The sequence below is a fragment of the Rousettus aegyptiacus genome, unplaced genomic scaffold (assembly GCF_014176215.1).
Source record: "Rousettus aegyptiacus isolate mRouAeg1 unplaced genomic scaffold, mRouAeg1.p scaffold_m13_p_2, whole genome shotgun sequence".
Classification (NCBI taxonomy): Eukaryota; Metazoa; Chordata; class Mammalia; order Chiroptera; family Pteropodidae; genus Rousettus; species Rousettus aegyptiacus.
In genome coordinates, this window is record NW_023416295.1 from 44,670,613 (window position 1) to 44,692,050 (window position 21,438).

Here is a 21,438-nt window from a genome sequence, read left to right on the forward strand (position 1 = left end):
ATACAACATTATACTTAGATAATCTGTATACATATAGAGTGCCTCCTACCACTAGTCTGGTTTCCGTTCATCATCTTATATTTGATCCCCTTTACCCATTTTTGCCCTCTCTCTACCCACTTACCTTTGGTAACCACCAATTCGTTGTCTGTATGAGTTTGTTTTGTTAGTTTATTTGTTTCTTTAAAAAGAATTCTTAATGCCATAAAATATTACATATAAAAATATTAAATTTACAATTGTCCCGTAAATATCATTTACTTTAAAAATATCTTGATTGTTTGGCTCAGGATCCAAATAATGGTCACAGATAGATTACTTTCAAACTGTCCTCCTTTCTCATGACTTCTACTGAGTTTAGGCTCTGTGGTCTAGTCCAATGATGATCCTTTGCAGACTCCCTTGACTCCTTTGCCTTGTTTCCCAGCCTACTTGTCTTGCAAACTATACCTTGTTCAAATACAATTATATGTTGTATTATCGACTGGCAAAACTCTATCCTGGTTAAAAATATTTATATGCTTAATCTATGCCTGTATTAGAAAAGCTAAATTTGTTAGAGGAACATCATACAATGTGATGACCAGTTATTTAATTTTATTTTTATTCTTCTTCAAAGGGTGGGATAAAGAGGGATTTCAGGAAGACACATAGATTCTTTAGAGATGAGGGAGGAAAAATGAGGGGGCAAGTAAACGACCTGGGAAAGGCTGGAGCAATGGCCATGGGAGTGGAAATAAAGAGACTGATTGCTAGAGTGAACTCCCTATGCTACAGGTAAACTAAACAGACTTCACTTACTTCCAGACTTGTCAAACACAAAGTAGAGAATCATCTCACAGGAAGAACTTGCCAATAGCCAGGTGGATCCAGCTCAAATTCAGAGTTAATCTAGGGCAGCTCCATTCAGTCAACTCTCTGCCATGACGGAAAGGTTCTAGATCTGTGCTGTCTGGTATGGTAGCCACTAACCACATATAGCTCTTGAGCACTTTAAATATGGCAAGTGAAACTGAGAATTTGCTTTTGAAATGTTTATTTCATTTAACTAATTTAAAATTAAATATGACCAGAATTATTTAAAAATATCTATGATTGCAAATACCAAATGTCCACCTGAAACTGCTACACAGCCCTATTTTATAGTTCCCTAGTAAATTCACTTTATTCTCTTTGAGAGCATTGTTTGAGATTGTATTTCTTTTTATTTCAATAATTTTTTAATTTTTCAATAACAGTTTGCATATAATATTATATTAGTTTCAGGTGTACAACATAGTGTTTTGACATTTATGTAACTTATGAAATAATCACCTCGATAAATCTGGTACCCATCTGACACCATACATAATTATTACAATATTATTGACTGTATTCTTTATGCTATACTTAAATCCCCATGACTATTTTGTAACTACTAATTTGTACTTCTTAATTCCTTACCCTTTTTCATGCCCCACCCCAACCCTCCTCTCATCCTGGCAACTTGTTCTCTGTATCTATGAGTTTGTTTTTGTTTTGTTTATTCATTTATTTTGTTCTTTAGATTCCACATATAAGTGAAATCATATGGCATTTGTCTTTTTCTGTCTGACTTACTCCATTCAGTACAATACTATCTAGGTCCATTCATGTTGTTGCAGATAGCAAGATTTCATTCTTTTTTTTTTTTGGTTGAGTAATATTCCTTTGTATATATGTACTACCTCTTCTTTATCCACTCATCCATTGATGGACACCCAGGTTGCCTCCATATCTTGGCTATTGTAAATAATGCTTCAATGAACATATGGATCCACATGTCTCTTTGAGGTAGTGTTTTGGGTTTCTACGTATAAATATCCAGTGGGATTACTGGGTCCTTTGTTTCTTGTTAAAGTCTTTGTTTCAAAGTCTATTTTGTCTGGTATAAGTATTCTTACCCCAGCTTTTTTGTTTGTTTCCATTTTCATGAAACATCTTTTTCAATCCCTTTACTTTCAGTCCATGTGTGTCGTTTGATATGAAGTGAGTCTCTTGTAGGCAGTATATGTAAGGGTCTCATTTTCTTATCCAGTTAGCCACCCTATCTTTTGAATGGAACATTTAATTCAATTATATTTAAAGTAATTATTGCTAGATATTCAATTATTGCTATTTTTTTAATTGATATTTTTGATCCTCCTTCTCCTCCTCCTTCCCTTTTCCCCTTCCCTTTCTTTCCTCTCCTCCTCCTCCTCCTTTTAGTTGTCTCTCTAACATTTCTTGTAATACTGGTTTGGTGTTGATGAACTCTTTTAGCTTTTTCTTGTCTGGGAAGCTCTTTATCTCTCCTTCAATTCTAAATGTTAGCTTTGCTGATTATAGGCCTTTGGTTTTCATCACTTTAAATATTTCATGCCAATCTCTTGTGGTTTGCAAAGCTTTTGTTAAGAAATCAGTTGACAGTCTTATGAGAGCTTCCTCGTAGGTAATTAATTGTTTTTCTCTTGCTGCTTTTAAGATTCTCTTTCTCTTTAACCTCTGACATATTAGTTATGATGTGTATTGGTGTGGGCCTCTTTGGGTTCATCTTGTTTGGGACTCTTTGTGCTTCCTGGGCTTGTACGTCTATTTCCTTCTCTAGATTAGGGAAGTTTTCCATTGTTAGTTCTTCAAATAGGTTTTCAGTTGCTTGGTCTCTCCCTTCTCCTTCTGGTACTTCTCTTATGCAAATTTTGGTACACTTGATGTTGTCCCATAAACTATCCTATTTTGGGATTTTTTTTTGTTTTTGTCGTGTTGTTCAGATTGGATGTTTTTTGCCACCTTATCTTCCAAATTGCTGATTTCAATTCTCTGCTTCATCTAATCTACTGTGTTTATTTCTATGTATTAGGTAGGACTACTATGTCTCCTAGTCTTAGTAGAGTGGCCTTATGTAGTTGGTGTCCTGTAATGCCCAGTGGCATTGTCTCCCTGTTTGTCTGAGCCAGGTCTCCAGGTATACCCCTTTTCTGGGTTGTGTCTGCCCTCTTGTTGTAGTTGAGCCTTGGTTGCTATTTGTACATCAATGGGAGGAATTGACCCCACGGGGTGATTGGTTGTGAGGGCTGGTCAGTGACTACAGTAGAGGAGCTATTGTGTAGGGCTGACCCTGTAGAGTAAGATTCACTTTAGAAGGGCACTGGTCCCTGCCCAGTCTGCCCTTTGGGTGTATCATCCTCAGATACTGCCCCGGGTGGTGCACAGGCTTGGTGTGAAGCCAGACACAGGCATGCGGCTCCAGGGCCTCTTGGGAGGGGCCCTGCCACAGGCTAAGTTCAGCTTCAAGCCTGTGCCCTGCTCAGGACCACCTGGCTTGAGCTGTTAGCATCTATGATGGCTGCCAAGCTGGGCTTGGAAGTGCCTCGAGAGGCCAAGCTATAAACCAAGGCTGACTGCCACTAGTGTTGGACTTAGGGCTGCTCAGCTAGTGATAGGGGCATATGTAGGCCAGATGGTACTTGTTTGGGTTTTGTGAACTTTTGAGAGATTTTAGGAAAGCCTGTACCATGAGCTAAGATAGGCCATTTGTATGGAAATGCCACTGGATTTGGTTTGGGTGGGTCTACAAGTTAGATAGGGCAGAGTTTTAGGAAATCACCAGGACAGGACAACTGTCTTAGCCAAGTTGATGTAGACTCTGATATGGTGACCTCCTACCTCTGCATGCTGGGAGGGAGGAGGGCTCAATAAAGAAACAATGGATTCTGCCAGCACTTCTGTCTGGGAGGAAGCTGCCCCTCAGCCCTCACCCCGAAGCCAGACAATTCAGGTCCTCCCTGTATGTCCCTGGAGCCTTTGGAGATGCTGCCCTATCTCTGGAGCTTTGAGTGAGTCCGTCAGTGAGTCAGTCTGCATGCAGGCCTTTTAAGAGGAACCTTTGGGACTCTAGCAGCCCTCTCTTTCACTCTGCTACAATCTTCACTGGTTTTCATAGCCAGACATTGTGGGGACTTCTCTTCCCAGCACTGGAACCTGGGCTTGGGAGCTTGGTGTGGGGCTGGGACCCCTTGCTCCTCCAGGAGAACCTCTGCGGCCAAGAAACCCTCCCGATTTTTTAACTGCCAAATGCAGGTACGAGACTAGCCTGTTCTGTGTCTCTGCCCTTCCTACTGTTTTCGAGATGGCATCTTCTGTTGTCCTTAGTTGTAGGACCTCTGTTCAGCTAGACTTCAGGTGATTCTCAATAATGGCTGTTTCATAGTTCAGTTGTAATTTTGATATGGTGGTGAGAGGAGGTATATATAGCAGTTAATCTATATATAGGCATATATAGAGTAGTCCGCCATCTTGACCAGAAATCTGTGAGATGGTATTTCTCCTCAAATTAGTAATACCTCCCTACCAAAAAAACAAAAACCAAACCAAAATAAAACCAGCCAATCAAATAAAAATTCAGAAGCCACAAACAAACAAAATCTCACAGTCCACCTGGCAACTCTTACCTGATAGTCTCACTTTATGGAGAAAATAGATGTAAGCAAACAGGAGCTACTTTGCCACCAAATATATCAAGTTAGCCCCATCTGTAATTCAGTATGTTATTTTCATGGTATTCTGGAAGACTGACTTGGATCCCATCTATGGCTAAGCCCTCCATTTATGCTCTAGATTCTGGATACTCTGGCCTTCTCAAGAATTCTGCTCTTGCAGTTACCCTTTCCTGGAATTATCCTCTCTTTTGTATGATGTTTATCTTGTATTGTCCATATTGGAATATAATCCTGCTTGGATACAGTCATCTGGGGGGAAAAACCATGCCTTGACTTCATATTCCCTTTAATCTAACATATATTTCTCCCCTTCAAAGTCCTACCATCTTTACCTCCAAACATATTTTGAATCTGACCACTTCTAACCTTCTTTACTACTACTTCCGTTCTAATTCAGGTCAGTATCATTTGATGCTTGCACTACTGCAATGACTTTATAACTAGTCTATTTTTAAGGTATAAAATCAGATCTTGGGGCTCTTCTGTTTAAAATTCTCCAATAGTATCCCATTGCAACCAGAGTAAAATCTGAATTCTTACCCCAATTCTCTGGCCTTTGTCATTTTTCTGACTTCACCTCCTTCCATTCTCCTTTTTTCACTTTTGCTTCAGCCACACTGATCATATTTTTTTCCTACCAATAAAATAAGTTTGCATTCACTGAACCTCAGTTTCTTAAATTTATAAAATGGAAACGAGTATTTATTTTGGCAGGACTATTACAGGTATTAAACAAAACTGTAAGTGAAAGCATGTAAGTGCTGAAAGTGTTATACACATTTGGGCTGATAGTACTAATTTTTCTTTTATAATCAGTTTTAAAAATTTTCTTGCCTTTAAATTTTTTCTTGCCTTCATGGGTTAGGACCCAGAATAATATTGAATTGAAGTGGAGATAGCAGGTATTTTTGTCTAGTTCCTGATTAACCATTAAGTGTGTTGTGTTGTTTGATATGGTCTTAAAAGATATTAATACTTTCTATTAGATTAAGGAAATTAAGCTTATGGTATTGTTTCCAGTGATATTTAGTAATATAGTAGCTTCTGGGAGGATAGGAAGAAGTTTAAAACAAATATACTCTCTGACTTCATGGAACTAATAAAATAGTTAAAAATAGATAAGAAACCTTATTCTAAAAGTCCTCGGAAACACTTCTCTAAGGAAATCAAATGTATGAATATTTTAACTTACAAATAGGCATATCAGGACTTGGTTAATATATAAGAGAATTTTTGCTTAAAAATTTACTTTTAGGGATTCTTTCAAAATATTTTTACTAATTAATTTGATTAGTACATGTACATTTGAAATAGACATAAAAGATCGTCTTGTCTTACACATTTTTCTTTTAAAGCCTATCAGGTACTATATATATGTATACATATATATACACACACATGTATGTACACATATATGTCTGAAGCTATTGGTTGTATCCTTGCTTTTTGTTCTTTATTAGTTTTATTTTCTTTGTTTTACAAGTCAAACCTACTATAGATTGAATTAAGGATTTGTAAACAAAAGCCTATGAGCCAAGTCCTGCTGACTACCTTGTACAGCTCATGATGTAAGAATGGCTTTCACATTTTTAAATAATTGAAAAAATTCAAAACAACAATATTTTGTGATATATTAAATTTGTATGGAATTCAAATTATTGTTTTTATTGGAACACAGCCATGCCCATTCATTTGATGTGTTATCTAGCGGCATCAATTCTATAATGACAGAGTTGAGTTGTGACAGACTGACTGAATGTGGTGCTCTCAACACTTCAGACTTTTGCAGGATGCACAACAAATCAGTGACATAGTTTCAACTTGACAGCATTTCAGGTGCCACCTGTATTGCTGTATTGTGACAATTTTATTTTATTTTTTTCCCTAGTACATACTTATTATTTAAGAACTGGAAAAGAAAATTGAACTTTAAATGTTGTACTTTTATAGTACAATGGAACGTAGACTTTTGTTATCAAAACACAAAGCATTAATTTTTAATTAAAAAAAAAACCCAAAAAAGTAAATCATTGTGTTCATTATGCAATGACATTATAGTTGTGCTAAAAGAATAAAATAAACATTGATATTACCACACTAAATACTCATCATGATATTTCTAACTCACAGAAAAGCAATGGTTAGTAAAAGAGGAATATTAAATATGGAATATCTCTTTATAGCAAAATTTCTTCATAAAAATAGTGAAAATAGAACTAGTTAAATATTTTCAGATAAAAACTAGAAACAAAATAAATTTGTAAAGCAAACATTGACAATATTTCTAGAGAAAAAATAAAAACTTAAAGTACATTTGTAAATCATACATTGATATTCATAAGTGATAATTTTTGAAATGATTCTTCATATTACACTATGGTAACCTAAATAAGCAGGCAAATCTTATAAAAGTTCAATTTTGAAAAGTTATTGGTATCCCCTTTCCTTCCAAGTCCCCCTTTAGATATATACTTTTGATTTTCAAAAGGTTTTCTTTATTAGTGCTCAATATCTTGAAGGTTGAATAACTTAATAAAATATATTATGTATTTATTTCCTTATAAACAATGAGAACATTTTTATTACCAATGTATACAAAGAAATTTGGTATTAGTTTTGTAAATTTGGATGGGATTTTGAAAGGAAGGAAAAATAATAGTAATGTTTCTGAAAATACTTTAAAAAATATATGTTTTTAAATTTGGAAAGGTGTTATATTCTATGTCAAAACCATTTTTCTCTACTTAGCTTGTGATGTATAATATAGGCAAAAATATGAGCTATATATGGGTAAAGATTGAGATATTTTTATCTGTACACATTGGTGAGAAATCTTAAAAATGAGAACATTTTCTTATGGTTGGCTGCTTAATGTATATCATTTGGCATAATTTTGACTTAGCTTTGATTTGAATCATTTTTTCTAGATGAAGCATTGGATGATTTAAAATCCCAGAAGAAAAAAATAGTAAGTTAACTTTTATTTAAAGTTAATTTATATAACACAAATTAAAAAGTGAATCATTAATGTTTATATGTTGTAAGTAATGACTCTTGACTCTCTAAGATAACATTTTAATGATGAAGCTAAATTATGAATATTTTTGCTAGAAATTTTAAAAATCTGTTAGTTGGAAGCTGAGAAGTAAATAAATGAATCATTTTGGAGAACTAAATGAGGCGGGGGGGGGCGGCGAGAAATGGATGTCCAGATCGTTTATTGATAAAGGCCAAAAAAGGACCAAACATTTACATGTGTTTGTCCTCAGGCTTTCTTAAGATGATTAGGCTAGGAGAGAGAGAATCAAGAAGATTGGTGGTAAAAGACAAGTTTAACATGAAAAGGCTGAAGAAAAAGGGAGAAAGAGAATTTTTTTCTTTAGTTTCTCCATTCTCTATCAGAAACTCTCATTACATGGGTAGCTAGGGCCAGTTAAATGCATCCTTTGTATGTGTTGGAAAGAGGGCCAAGAATAAGAGAAGAGCCCTAGATATTTAGAGGTTGACATATAATAGTCTTTAATAAGTGAATTGAACTTGGTTTTTGACTTGAATTCACATATACTTTATTATGTAATTATTTTTGAAGTATGAAAATGATAATTGATAGCATTATCATTTATATGAAAACTTAGTGAAATTTAATTAGATGTAAATGATCAATGTATTTTAGTCTAACATGTAATATGTAACAATTATGCATGAAACTAATAAAAATTTTGAAGGTTAAGATTAATGTTAAAAATTGTTTTGTGAATTGATAATAAAAGACACTGGCTAAGGATTTTAAGTACCTGAAAAATAAAGGAACTTTAATTCTGAAAGGATTTTTTATCTGTTTTGTTTGTTTGATGCTTCTTCAGTGTTCTGTGAGGTTATTTATCAAAATTGCATTAACATTTTTGATTGTCCTAAATTGGAATATAGATATACTTCCATTATTTTGTATTATATTTCTGACATTCTGTACATTATGGAGCAGCCAGAATTCAAGTGAGAAATAGTGATAGTTATCAGTAATATAGAAATTGTGATATGATTAGTTTGGTTTACTGATATGATAAAAAGAAAAGCTGGTAGTAGCGGTCAGAGCCAAGCCCTACTTGTACCAAAATGGAATAATATCGGTTAAAGTAGAAAAGACAAAGAGGAAATTAAAAAAAAAAAAAAAAAGAAAAAAAAAAGAAAAAAAAAACAGAAGAAAATAAAAAGTTCTAAGTTATAATAAGTTGTCACAATGTCAGTAGCATCACATCACCAGATAACAGAATCTTAGAGATCATATGATTGGGTAAAAACTCTCTGTAGAGTAACATAGCAAACTTGGAAAATTCTGTGAAAGGGCCAGCCCTGCTATTTACTTCTTTAATAGCCCTTGAAGGAATCACAACATAAAAGATGCTTCATCTAGGCCTGACAGTTGGGAAATTCAGTTCAGGGTTCAATAGTTGTCTATATTTAAATGGTTCATGAAGCATTAGAATTACAGACTATTTCAGTATGGCATTTCTTTTGCAGTATGATTAAAGAAAAATAAGTTGGCTGCCCTAACTCATTTTATTAATTAGGGAACACAATTTACATTGACTTGACTGTGGCTGGTTATAATACTGTTGCTACTGGGAGCTTATCTCTGGCCTTTATTGCTCAAACTCTTAACAAAGCTGCTTTGTTTGAGTAGCTTTACATTTTGTTTAGAACAATAGGTGTTAAGGGTGAATTAGTAAGTAGCACAGTACTAGCTAATGATTGTGCTGGTAATGAGAAGAAAAGAAGGGACAATACTTTAAGAAAAAGCTAAATGTAATCAAAACTGATCTTTAAAAAAACTTTATTCGTTAATGTTCAAATTTAAATTCTACATTTATAGCTTTAAAAATACTTTGTTGAAATGCCTACAGGCAAAATAAGTCTACAATTATTCAACTCCTAAACCTTCTCTTTTATTAACAAAATTAATACGTTTTGTTTACTACTTGACATTTTATTAAAGGTAGTTTCCTTAGGGACACTTCTCTTTAATCTGAATAGATTTGTAATGTAATTTGTAATTCGTAAAAGTGTAATTTGTAACAATGAACTTGAATTATCAATTGATTAAAAAGTTAAATTACTTAGAAAGGAAAACGAGTAACATCTTAATGTTTTAAATCTAAGAACTTAATGTATTTTCTTATTAAAATAAAGCTGGAATTAATTTTTAGTTATCTAAAAAACTCCCAAGTCTGGATGTGCATATTTTGCCACTCACATATTTCGTGGTCTTAAAAAAAAAACTTTTAAGTTTAAAAAAAAAATCACGATTCAATAGGTAATCCCTCAATAGGTAATCCATGAGCATCCATCAAAGCAGTTCAAGGACAAGATTCAAAACATATGCGTCAAAATGGCCTCTGTAAGTGGTTTCATGAAAATTCTGTGCCTTTTCCAAAATAGTATTTCTATGTGGTAATTCTGGCATTTTTCAGGAAATTTAAGTTTTTTCAAATCCTGAGAAAGATCAGTTGAGAAAGTGGGAACATGAGAAAAAGTGTTATAATTCTCTGAGAATTAAAGCTTAACAGTTAACTACAAATGTTACTGGTTCAAAGGAATCCACTAATGTCAGTTGAAAGCAAGAATAAGAAATGCTGACATGCTGAACTGTAGGTTAACGTGGACATTTCTGGCAACAGGACAGAAGCACGTAGAAGAGAAATGGCATAGTCTAATTACAATCAGTCTTGATTTTGTGGCCATGTTATAAGTATGTTTTATGGGCCTGTCATTAATGGTGAGTTGTTCTTACAAATAAATTATACACATAGTATACTTCTTACAAAATCCTGTAATGATTTTCCATGACATAAATTTTGGAAGCAAAGAATATCCTTAAATTGGCAATTTCAGCATGTGATTCCGTGTAGAGCTGTTAACCTCACTAGACATTTCAAATGTTACATTTTTATATTACCCAATAATGTTTGCTGGCATTTCCCAGAGTTTGAGTATTCACCGTAGGCTACAGATCTTTGTAAATACTTTAAGAAATGCAGAGAGAAAAGATGTGACTATTATTATGAAATACTCCTGTATGAAATCAGAAAATGACATAAAATCTGAATTGGTAAAAACAATATTGATTTCAGCAGCAAAATCAAAATCAGGGTAAGCAGACAATATTTTCATCATTATAAAAAGATGAATTTAAATGATGCAACATGTACCTAATGTTCTGAATTTAAGATGCTTTTGGGTATACTCTTAATAATTTGACCAAAGTCAGTGCAAAACAAAAGAAAATTTTCTACATCTGGAATATTTGTCATGAAACAAAAATCATGAATATTGGGTAGGGCCATTAATATTTGTATATTTTAAAAATTTATTTTAAGAATAATTATTGAAATACTAAATATTTGTGGTTATCTTTTGAAATTAAAAAAATTGACATTTATTTTATTGGTGTTCTTTTTTAGTGTTCTCTATGATGGAATGTTATACCAAGCAGAAATAATTGTTACATTTTCTTAAAATATATAATCTTGTCAAAATAATGTTGATTCCTAATAAATAACTGATCATCTATTTACTATTCTTTTTTAAATAAACTCTGGAACTTTTAGTATATCCATGTCACAGAAAAACAATTTACTCTTTGTTATATCGTACATTATTATTCAAAATATATAAAATTTTATGAAAATACAAAGGAATTTAGGGAATTCTGAGAATCTCATATTTTACTCTTGAATCCTGGGATTAGGGTATTTGGAAACACTGCTGGCTTCAGACCCATTCTGAATAATTGTGATATCATTGAAGGTTATGCGTTAGGTACTGTTGTAGACTCTTTCTCTTACATCATTATATTTTAAATTACGCAACAGTGCTATGAAGAAAATCTTAACGTATCTGCTTTACAAAAGGAGAAACTGAGGCCAACAGACTTACTTAAAGTCTTTCTAGCTTTGAACCCAGACTTTTTCTGACGTCACAGTTTCAAGTTTATGTTATTTCCACTGATCTAAATGAAGTAAATGATTTTATTTAAGATATTTACATGTACATAGACTTAAATGTGAATACTTGCTGAATGAGTTACCAGGAATTGCAATCTAAGTGGCTCTCAGTGGTCACTGGGAAGGAAAAGGTTCTGATCTAATTTTTGCAAAAGCATTTTATTCTGCACATTTGCTATTTGTCATGACTATGACTATCTCACACTGAAGTTAAACTTTTTCTTATATTGGACTGTAACTGCTAAATGATACTTTACTAATGATTACTTTTAAAATTAAACCCATGTATTAGGCCATAAAGTGACTTGAGTGTATTGTAAATAAAATGCTATAATAATGAACTGTTTTAATTATGGTCCCTAGTGTGAACATAGAACTCGGTAAAAATTTTACTTAAATTCTTACTATGTTCAGATTTTTCCCTCCGAAGTTTGAATCTAAGTAAAAAAGGGGGCGCTTCAGCTTTTAAAGTCATTTGAGCAAATTCCATGGCTGTTCTCCCAGTTAGTGAGTTTTCACTGTATTTGCAGCAAGCTAATTGCTTCTGCTAATAAATAATCTAAAATCGATGCTGACAGCAGTTAATTGGCACAGAGATTTTATTTTGTAAAGCTCTTGGCTAACGACCTTCTTTAAATTAATAGCATTAAGTGCTATGAGGAAATAAATCTGAGGAATTGCCTGTCATTTGCTTGTCATGTCTAATAACTTCCAATAATGATGGCTGATAGATTTTTGCACATTCCATTATTGAAGTTGGTGCATGTAATTATTCTCCTCATTATATGTAAACAATTAGCAATATTTGGTATTTCCTTGCAGTAAAGCTATTAAATATAAGTAACATATTAGAGGTTAGAAGTCATTTTAAAATCTGGATTTTAATTATTTGACTGTCAGAAGTCTTTTATGCTATCTAGATATATTATGGACTGTTTATTTTAAGTCTTTTACTTGAACACTTTTTGAATAGGACTTATAAAATCAGTAATGTATGTGTGTTAAAATGTGACAATTTATGGAAATTTTTGTTCGCAGCTTGAAGAAGTTATGGAAAAAGAAACTTATAAAACGGCTAAATTAATTCTTGAAAGGTTTGATCCAGAATCAAAGAAAGCAAAGGTAAGTCTGTGATATCACTATTGTTTTATTATAAACCGCACATTGTAATAGATCACTGTAGTAACATTATTATAATTGACAGGAGTTTGAGCCACCATCTGCTGGAGCAGCTGTAACTGCAAGACCTGGACAAGGTAAATAACTTTGTAGAAACTGCTGCTGCTGTTGGAAAGATCCATATTTACCCAAGTGAGTTCAAAAGTGTGATAGAGGTGTGTAAAAACTTATGTAGAATGCTTTTATGTTAATTTTTATTTGGTAATTTGGGATATGACTTGGAGTGATGGCATAAATTTATTTCATTTTGAGTTTGCATGATTATGTTGATAAAGGTTTCTGTTAAGACCAAAAATATAATTGGTTTTCATCTTTGAAATCTAAGGAATTTCACCAATATTTTGTAAGGTTTTTTCCCCCACCCTTTAAATAAGGATCTCTTGGAATATTTATTGTTACAAGAATTCTTATGTTTTTATCATTTATTTTTGAGGTAAATTTAATGACGATTTTTGTCAAATATGAAGTTTCTTCTAAACACTTATTCAGGAAGAGAATAAAATAATTTAGAAATGAATGGAATTATGGCTATATAAATAACATTAATGCTTTCTTTTTGAGGTTATATTGCCAGATTATTAATGAAATCATTATCATTATATCAGTAAATATTATGTAAAATTTAAAAAGTCATTATTTCAAATGGTACATAAACTTTTCCCAAGACTGGCATGTGAAAAGATATTTCTGAGTTTGCATGGGATTCCCTCTTTGTTCTTTTTTCTAGAATATAATAATATAATTTGTAAGACTTTTGTTATAGAATATACTATTTTAATAAATTTAACATCTATTCTTATAAATCTTCAGAATTATAGCTTGGTTAATAAAGATAGGATGACATTTAGAATTTTGAGAAGTCAATTCTTTTATGAATATCCACAAAGACTATAGGTACTAAATAAGCTGTAGTAATTTTAGGTTTTCTAATTGGCAGAGCTATGTGGGAAGAATCCCATCTTCTTCCATATTCCATAAATAGGATTTTGGTTTTTATTTATTATTTTTTAAAATTTATTGAAGTGATGTTGGTTAACAAAATTATGTGTTTCAAGTGTACAGGTCAATAATATGTCATATGTATATTGCATTGTATGTTAACCATGCAAAGTCAAATCTGGAACTATATGTTTCACCCCCTTTTACCTTTATCTGCCTCCCTCCCTCCCCCCTTTCTCTCTGGTAACCACAAAACTGTTGTCCGTGTCTATGAGTTTTTGTTTGTTTGTCTTGTTCATTGGTTGCTTTCAGTTTTATATGCCACATATAAGTGAAATCATGGCTTTCAACTTTTCTGTTTGAATTTTTTTGCTTAGCATGATAATCTCAAGATCCATTCATGTTGTCATAGATGGCAGTATTTCATCTGTTCTTATAGCCAAGTAATAGTCCATTGTATATATGCACCACATGTTTATCTAGTCATCTATCAAAGGACAACTCATTTGTTTCTATGTTTTAGTCACCGTGAATAATGTAAAAGTGAACAGTGGGGTGCATATATCTTTACAAATAAATGTTTTCAAATTTTTAAGGTAGATACCCAGAAGAGGGATCGCTGAGTCATATGGCAATTCTGTTCTTAATTTTTGTGGAACCTCTATACTGTTTTCCATAGTGGCTGTACCAATTTGCATTCCCACCAGCAGTGTATGAAGGTTCCTTTTTTCCCACAACCTCTCCAACATTTGTTATTATTTGTTTCCCACAACGTCTTTAACATTTATTATTACTTGTTTTGTTGATAATAGCCATTCTTACAGGTGTGAGGTTGTATATCATTGCGGTTTTGATTTTCATTTCCCTAATAGCTAGTGAAGTTGAGTATCAAACATCAAAATATAAGACCTGAAACAGTAAATTGCATAGATGAATATAAAGGTTCTAAACTTATGGACCTTGATTTTAGAGATTTTATGAGTTTGACCTCAAAGGCAAGGAAGTAAACAGCAAAAATAAATGAATGGGACTATGTCAAACTAAAAAGCTTCTGCACAGCAAAAGAAACCCCCAACAAAACAAAGAGCCAACCAGCTGAATGGGAGAAAATATTTACATACAATGGCTCCGATAAGGGGCTAATATCTAAAATATATAAGAATTTTGGTTTTTAGAAATATTAGCCTGCTCTTTTGATAAATGTAGAGTTTACATTTGATTACAATGAAACTCTTGCTTTAAATATCAGCTTAAATTTTCTACAATTTATACTTTCTAGTAATTATAAAAATGTTTTTTGGCCTATTGTCTAGATTTCTATAACTTTTATAGTATTTGGTATAACTGGTACTAACTTTTGAAAAATACTTTTTAGATAGCTTTAGGGAATTTATTTTTTAATGTGACATTTTGCAGAAAGCTGTTATTACTTTTTAAAAAGTCTTTTTTTCTCATTAAAAAAGAACAGATGTATGATCCTCTTTACTAACATTCTTAAGTATTTATTAATATCTAGGCAACGTAAGTTACTTGAAAAGGCTAAACTTATCTTTCCTTAGAAACTTTTGAAATCCAAATAAATTTTTTCCTTCTGATGTCATATCATAATTATAGAAAAACCATTGCTGGTCTCTCCGCTTTGGATTCTTGTGGCACAGCTTTTAGATGTTCTTTTCTGGAGAATTAACATTTAACCATATTAGTGAATTGCTCATTTAAAAGAATGTATTAAATATCTCTTTTGTGCAGACACCGTGGCGAATAAACAGATGATTATAATATGGCTTTTGACCCTAAGAAGCTTATAACTTCTTTTTAAAAATATTTCTTCTGGAGTGTACTATTGTAACTAATTGCTGTTTGGATTTTTTTCCTTTTTTAAAAAAATTATAAACTGTATTTCAACTTTATTCTACTTTTGAAAATTATAATTTAGTTTTGTTGTTTAAATTAATCCTGTCAAATCTCTTTTAAGTTCTTCTTATTTTTATAGGTGGCTTTATCGTATATTTTATTTATGCTTAAGTTCTGTTTCTGTGCATTTATGACAAACTATAGAAATGATCCCTGAAAGTATGGTTTTATGTTTCTGTGCATTTAAATGAAGTCTTTTTTCTTTGCTTGAACCAACCTTCCTTACTCCCTGCTTCCTTTTCTTCCCCCCTCCTTCTCTTCCCCATTTTCTTCCTTTCTCCTTCCCTTTCTTTCATGCATTTATGAACTTCAATAATAGCAAGGGGGAATAAAGTCCTAAAGAAGTATTTATGTACATATTTGGCACTTGAATAGATGTGCTCTCCAAATTGAATCTAATTATGTTGTCCTTATTTTATTAGGTCTCTTGCATGGTTGTCAAACCAGAATTTTCATTCATGTGTAGTAGATATTGTTCTTTTATTTTTTGTTACTTAGTTGTTAGTGATCTACATTATATTGAGATTGATTATAGAATTTGAGAATATTATTGTTTGATTTGCTTAGGTTTAGTACTAAAAAGAGTATTATATTTGCTGGACATGATACTAACCTGACTGCCTCCTCCTTTTTAATAGTCTTAATCTTTTAGAACATTTTTAGATTTATAGAAAAATTGCAAAGTAGGTACAAAGAGTTCCCTTATACCCTTGTACAAAGTATATGTGTGTGTATATATATTTATATATAATTTATATATATGTATATATGTGTGTATATCTATTTAGATGGAGGAAAATAAAGACAGGCTGGTGAGTAGGGAATACCTTAAGTGAGCATGGGTCGAAGTTTCAAATAGGGTTGTTAGGGAAGGCCACATTGATAAGGTGGCATTTGATCAAAGACATGAAAGAAGTGAGGTAATGAACCAGGCAGATATCTGAAAGAACATTCCAAACAGAGGAATCAGTGAATTCAAAGACTTTTGAGTGGAGAGCATGCCCAGATTGCTCTAGAAATAGCAAGGAGGCCAATATGGTAGTAAAGGATCATATCATATGGGATCTTATAGAATGTAGATCATTATAAGAACTTCAGTTTTTAATGATTTAATTTTTTTTTTTTTCGAACATGGGGTAGACATGATCAACATTGTGTTTTAAAAGGAAGGTTACTGTGTTTAGTCTGCAAAGGAAGCAAAGGTGGAAGCAGGGAGACTATTTAGAAAGCTATTGCTTTAATCTAGGAAAGCACTGATGGCGTGGACTTTGGTTTAGTAACATTGGAGGAGGTTTAAGAAATCAAAGTTTGCATATTTTGAAGGTGGAAGATTTCTTGATTGATCGACTATGATGTCAGAGAAGCAGAAGTCAGAGCTGAACTCAAGATTTTGGCCTGAGTAACTGGGAAGATAGAGTTGTCATTTATTGGGATGGTAGAAATTGTAAGAGGAACACTTTTTGGAGGGGGGTTCAGATGAGGTGGTGAAGAACCAGGTTTGATTTTGAACATGTATATTTGAGATGCTTATTAGACAGATATCCAAGTAGAGATTTTAAGGAAGCAGTTGAGTCTGGGAAAAAAGAATTATCTGGGCTGGAGATATAAATTTGGGTGTCATCAATATGTGGATGGTATTAAAACCATGAAACTGGATGAGATTACCAAGGATTTAAATGTGGAAAAAGAAAAGGGCCAGGGCTACTCTAGGGTTCTTTAATATGGAGATGTTGAGAGTAATGAAGAGGAACCAGGAAAAGAAAATGAGGAAGAAGGGTCAGTGAGGTACGAAACCCAGGAGAGTATGGAGTCCTGGACACTAACTGAAGAGAGTGTTTCAAGGTAGTAATCATCTCTGACAAAAACTGCTGCCAGGTAAGTTGAGGGTTGAGAATTTACCTTTGATTTTAGCAATGTTGAGGTCCTTGGTAACCTTGAAAAGAACAGTTTTGGTGGAAGAATTGGAACAAGCCTAATTAGAGTGAGTTTAAGAAAGTATGGGAATAGGGAAGTTGGAGACATGACAAGGGGCAATGCTTTTGAGAAAAGAGAGTGGAAAAATGGGTAGATTTTCGTACGTGGGTGAACATGCTATATGAAAGAAACGATAGCATGTTTGTGTGCTACTGGGAATGGTCTAGAAGGTGGAGTAATTGATGATGGAGAAAATGGGGACAGTTGATGGAGAACTATTCATAAGGAGGCATGAAGGAATGAGATTTAGGGTACACGTGGAGGAGCTGGCTTTTTATAGGAATGTGTACAGTTTATCTATAGTAAGGAGGGAAGACAGAGATATCAGTAGGTAGTGGGGATTTTCTTCTGGTACTGTCTTTTTTCTTAATGAGAGTGAGGATAGGGAAGATGTTGGGGTCCTAAAGAGAAGGCATAAAATAATTCTCTAGGAGAGTGAGAGGGTAAATGGATTAGGAAAATATAGGAATGTCAGGGGACACTAACATCCACTTAGAGTTACTGATCATAAAAGCATGGGTGTTTGTGTTTTCCCGTTTTGTTTAGCTGTATGGGTATGGTGTAGGCAGAGAGTTGGTTTTAACCAGGGGCTGGGGTTTTGTTTGATGGATTTGGTAAAGTGATAAAGAGGTAGGGAGGTGGAGTTGTGTACAAGGGGGTGATTGTAACAATGCATTATGGAATTTAAGATGATCATGAGGGCAATAAGGACATGACAGGGGGATGATGGACAGTTAAAAGGTGTTGGTAGTATTAATAAAGGTGTCTGTAAACTGTAGCCTACCAATCTGGGCCAAGGTCTCTTTTATATGGCTCTTGAGCTTAGAATTGGTTTTACACTTTTAAAGTGTTATAAAAAATAACAAAGAATAAGAATATGCAACAGAAATCATGTGGTTGACAAAGCTTAAAATATTTACTATCTGATCCTTTACAAAAAAAGTTTGCTGATTCTTTTAATATGTAATGGATTGCAGATTCCCTTGGAGCTGAAAGGATAATAGAGGTAATAAGCTGGAAGATAAGTGTGGTTTGAGAGTAGGGTGCTTGAACTTGAGAATGGTGCAGTTATCCTTAATGGCAAGGATAGAAAACTAGATTATGATACTAGAAGTGAATGACTGAAGTAGAGAAGCTGATAAAATTATTGGAGGATGCCATCTGATAGTTAAAATAAATTCTTAACAGACCTTTCTATATTTATTTTATAAAGAAGCCACCTATATATTTTCTTTTACCTTTTACTTAATACATAACTAATAAAATTAACAAATGTCAATTGTATCCTGCGACAGCTAAATTTGAAATCTATAAGTATTGCAGAAAATTTCATGGCTCTAGCAAATGGATGACTTTTTATTTAAGAAGATTTTAAAAGTTTACTCACTTGAGTTCCTTGGGATTTATGGAAGATTAAAGTAGAAATCTTTAATTGTTTTTGATCTTGATAGCAAATGGAATGGTACTTCATATTTTTTTTTTTTTGAGGGGGGATGTACGTTTGATTAAGAAAATCTAGAAAACATAAAATAGTAAATTTACTTTTTTGGGTGTTCTTTACTTAAGTGTTGTGTTTATACTGTTACAGTTATCTCTTGTGTAACAAACCAGCCCAAAACTAATTGGCTTATCACAACATTCTTTGTTTTGCTCATGGATTTGCAATTTTGACAAGATTTGGTAGAGACAGCTCATCCCGGCTTCATGTCATTTGGAGCTGAGCTATGTGATTGGGGCTGGAGGATCTGCTACCAAGATGGCTAACTCACATGGCTGACAAGTTGGTGCAGGCTATTGGTTTGTTTCCACATGGACCTTTCTAATGGGATCACTTGGGCATGCTCCTACCATGGTGGCTGGGTTCTATGAGCAAGCATTCCAAGAGACAGAAAGTAGTCTTACAAACTGGCACACCTATATTCTCGTGGTCAAACAGTAACAGAACACAGATTCAAGGGAGGGGACATATACATCATCTTTCCCCCATTTGATGGGAGACAAATAAAAGAATTTTGGACTCTTATTTTAAAACTGCCACATGAACCTTAATACAGGTAATAAAGACCTTTCTATCCCCATCTACTTGCAGTGTTCATCTTAAATGCCACCATTGCCATGAACACATCACTGAGTTTAATCTCCTCCTTCTTGGACCTTCCTTGGTACTTTGTTGGTTCCTTTTTTATAATACTTACATGAGTGTATTTTGTAATTTTGTATTACATTTGCTTGCTACCTCTATATGCATTACTGAATCCCATTCGGTAATGCCTTACTCATAATGGTTGCTTAATAAATGTGTTGAGTTAAAGGAAATAAAAGGAAACTTTTTTTCGAATTCATGAATTTTGTTCAAATGTTGTAAAATGTAATTTACCAAATGGGACCTTGGTGAATTGCAAGGTGCACGTTGTTTAAAGCTGAGAGAGGTAAGAGACAAATTAGAATAGAAATAAATTATCAAGGTCATGAAAAAAGCAAATGTTAAGACAAAAGACTATAAAGCAAAATGTATTCTTAATTTAAAAAGCAGAACAACAAAAAAAGTAAACTAAGGCTGGCAAGCGGTATATATAATTAGTAAATTTTCTGCTTGAAGATAGCTTTTTTTTTTTTGGTCTCTGGAAGTTAGGCTGAAATTCTCAGTGCAGCAGGCAACACAGATTCAACTGATTAACAATTTTAATTTCACCTGCAACCTTAATTCTTCTTTCATGAAACATAACATATTTATAGGTTCTTGGGATGAGGAAGTGCCTTTTATACCATGTAAGTTGGGTAATAGGCAATTGGAAATTTGATATTGAAATGGAGGAAGAAAATGAATTTGTTTCTTAGACTTCTATTAAGCTTATATTTTGTGACGGTTACCTTGCTACATTTTGGGGCTACAAAGATGTAATTCCTGCCTATTAGCTCTTGGTTAAAAATGGGTGTGTACATGTAAATAATTTTAGCATACTAAAGACCGCAGTGAAGGTAAGCATGAATCACAATGCATTATAAATTTTAATAATGATTTGCTTTTAGAACACACCTGAAGAAAGGACTCTCCAGGTCTATTTCATATGCAAAGACAAGAAGAGAAAAATAATTTGGTACCTTGAGGGACTGCAAAAGTGCTGTATGCCCGAAAAAGGGTGGTAAGGTTTAGGTGAGGGAGGGATAATTATGAAGGATTGTGTATGAAAGATTATGGAATTTGGGACTTTATTTTATAGGCAACATGGAAAGCCACTGGCTAGAGGCTTTACATTTTAGATCAATTTTGCATTTTAGAAGGAACACTTTTTTTTTTTAATGTGGAAAATGGATTGGAAAGAGCAAGGCTGAAGACCTGATCAGTTAGTATCACATCTAACATAGGTAAGAGATAAAGTCCTGTACTAGATAAAGTTATGGCAAAGGAGTTGAAAAAGGAAAAAATGTAAGAGAATTTAGATTTAAGAGTAGAGTGACAACACTCTATGGCAGATTTGGAGAGTGGTGAGTGGGAGGAGTCAAGATATGGCCTAGGTTTTTGGCTTGGATAACTGGTTAGATGTTAGTGTTTTAAGCAAGATAAGGACCCTAAGAATTGGAGTAGGACGTTTGTGTAGAAGATAATGAATTTGCTTTGGGATCTGTTGAGTGGGAATTAATCTAGGTGATGCGGCTTATAGGCATTTGATCATTTCATATGGAGCTCAGGAAAAAGGTAGCGGTTATATCTTCCAATCAAGAACTGACTTTATGGAACACTCCTTATGGTTCTTCATCAGATTGATATGGCATGCCTGGTAAATCTTTGTGGGAGTGTTTTACATTAAAATAAAGGAAAAGTTCCATATAACCAGTATGACTGCTTCATTGAGTACTAGAAACTTTTTAGAGTAATTATAAGGCATTTGTGAATGGCAATTGTTAGCTAACGGTTGAGAAATTTTAGTTATTTT

At 33.4% G+C, this 21,438-nt stretch overlaps 1 protein-coding gene across 3 annotated transcripts in view; it reads left to right on the forward strand.

Annotated features, from left to right (window-relative positions):
* Positions 1-21,438, forward strand: part of LNPK (lunapark, ER junction formation factor) — a 55,940-nt gene that overhangs the window by 17,606 nt on the left and 16,896 nt on the right. For all 3 annotated transcript variants that reach the window (XM_016134665.2, XM_036236618.1, XM_016134676.2), the window contains 3 exons: positions 7,424-7,464; positions 12,536-12,619; positions 12,702-12,753. In XM_016134665.2, coding sequence (XP_015990151.1) covers positions 7,424-7,464; positions 12,536-12,619; positions 12,702-12,753 — 177 coding nt within the window. The remainder of the gene's footprint in view (positions 1-7,423; positions 7,465-12,535; positions 12,620-12,701; positions 12,754-21,438) is intronic.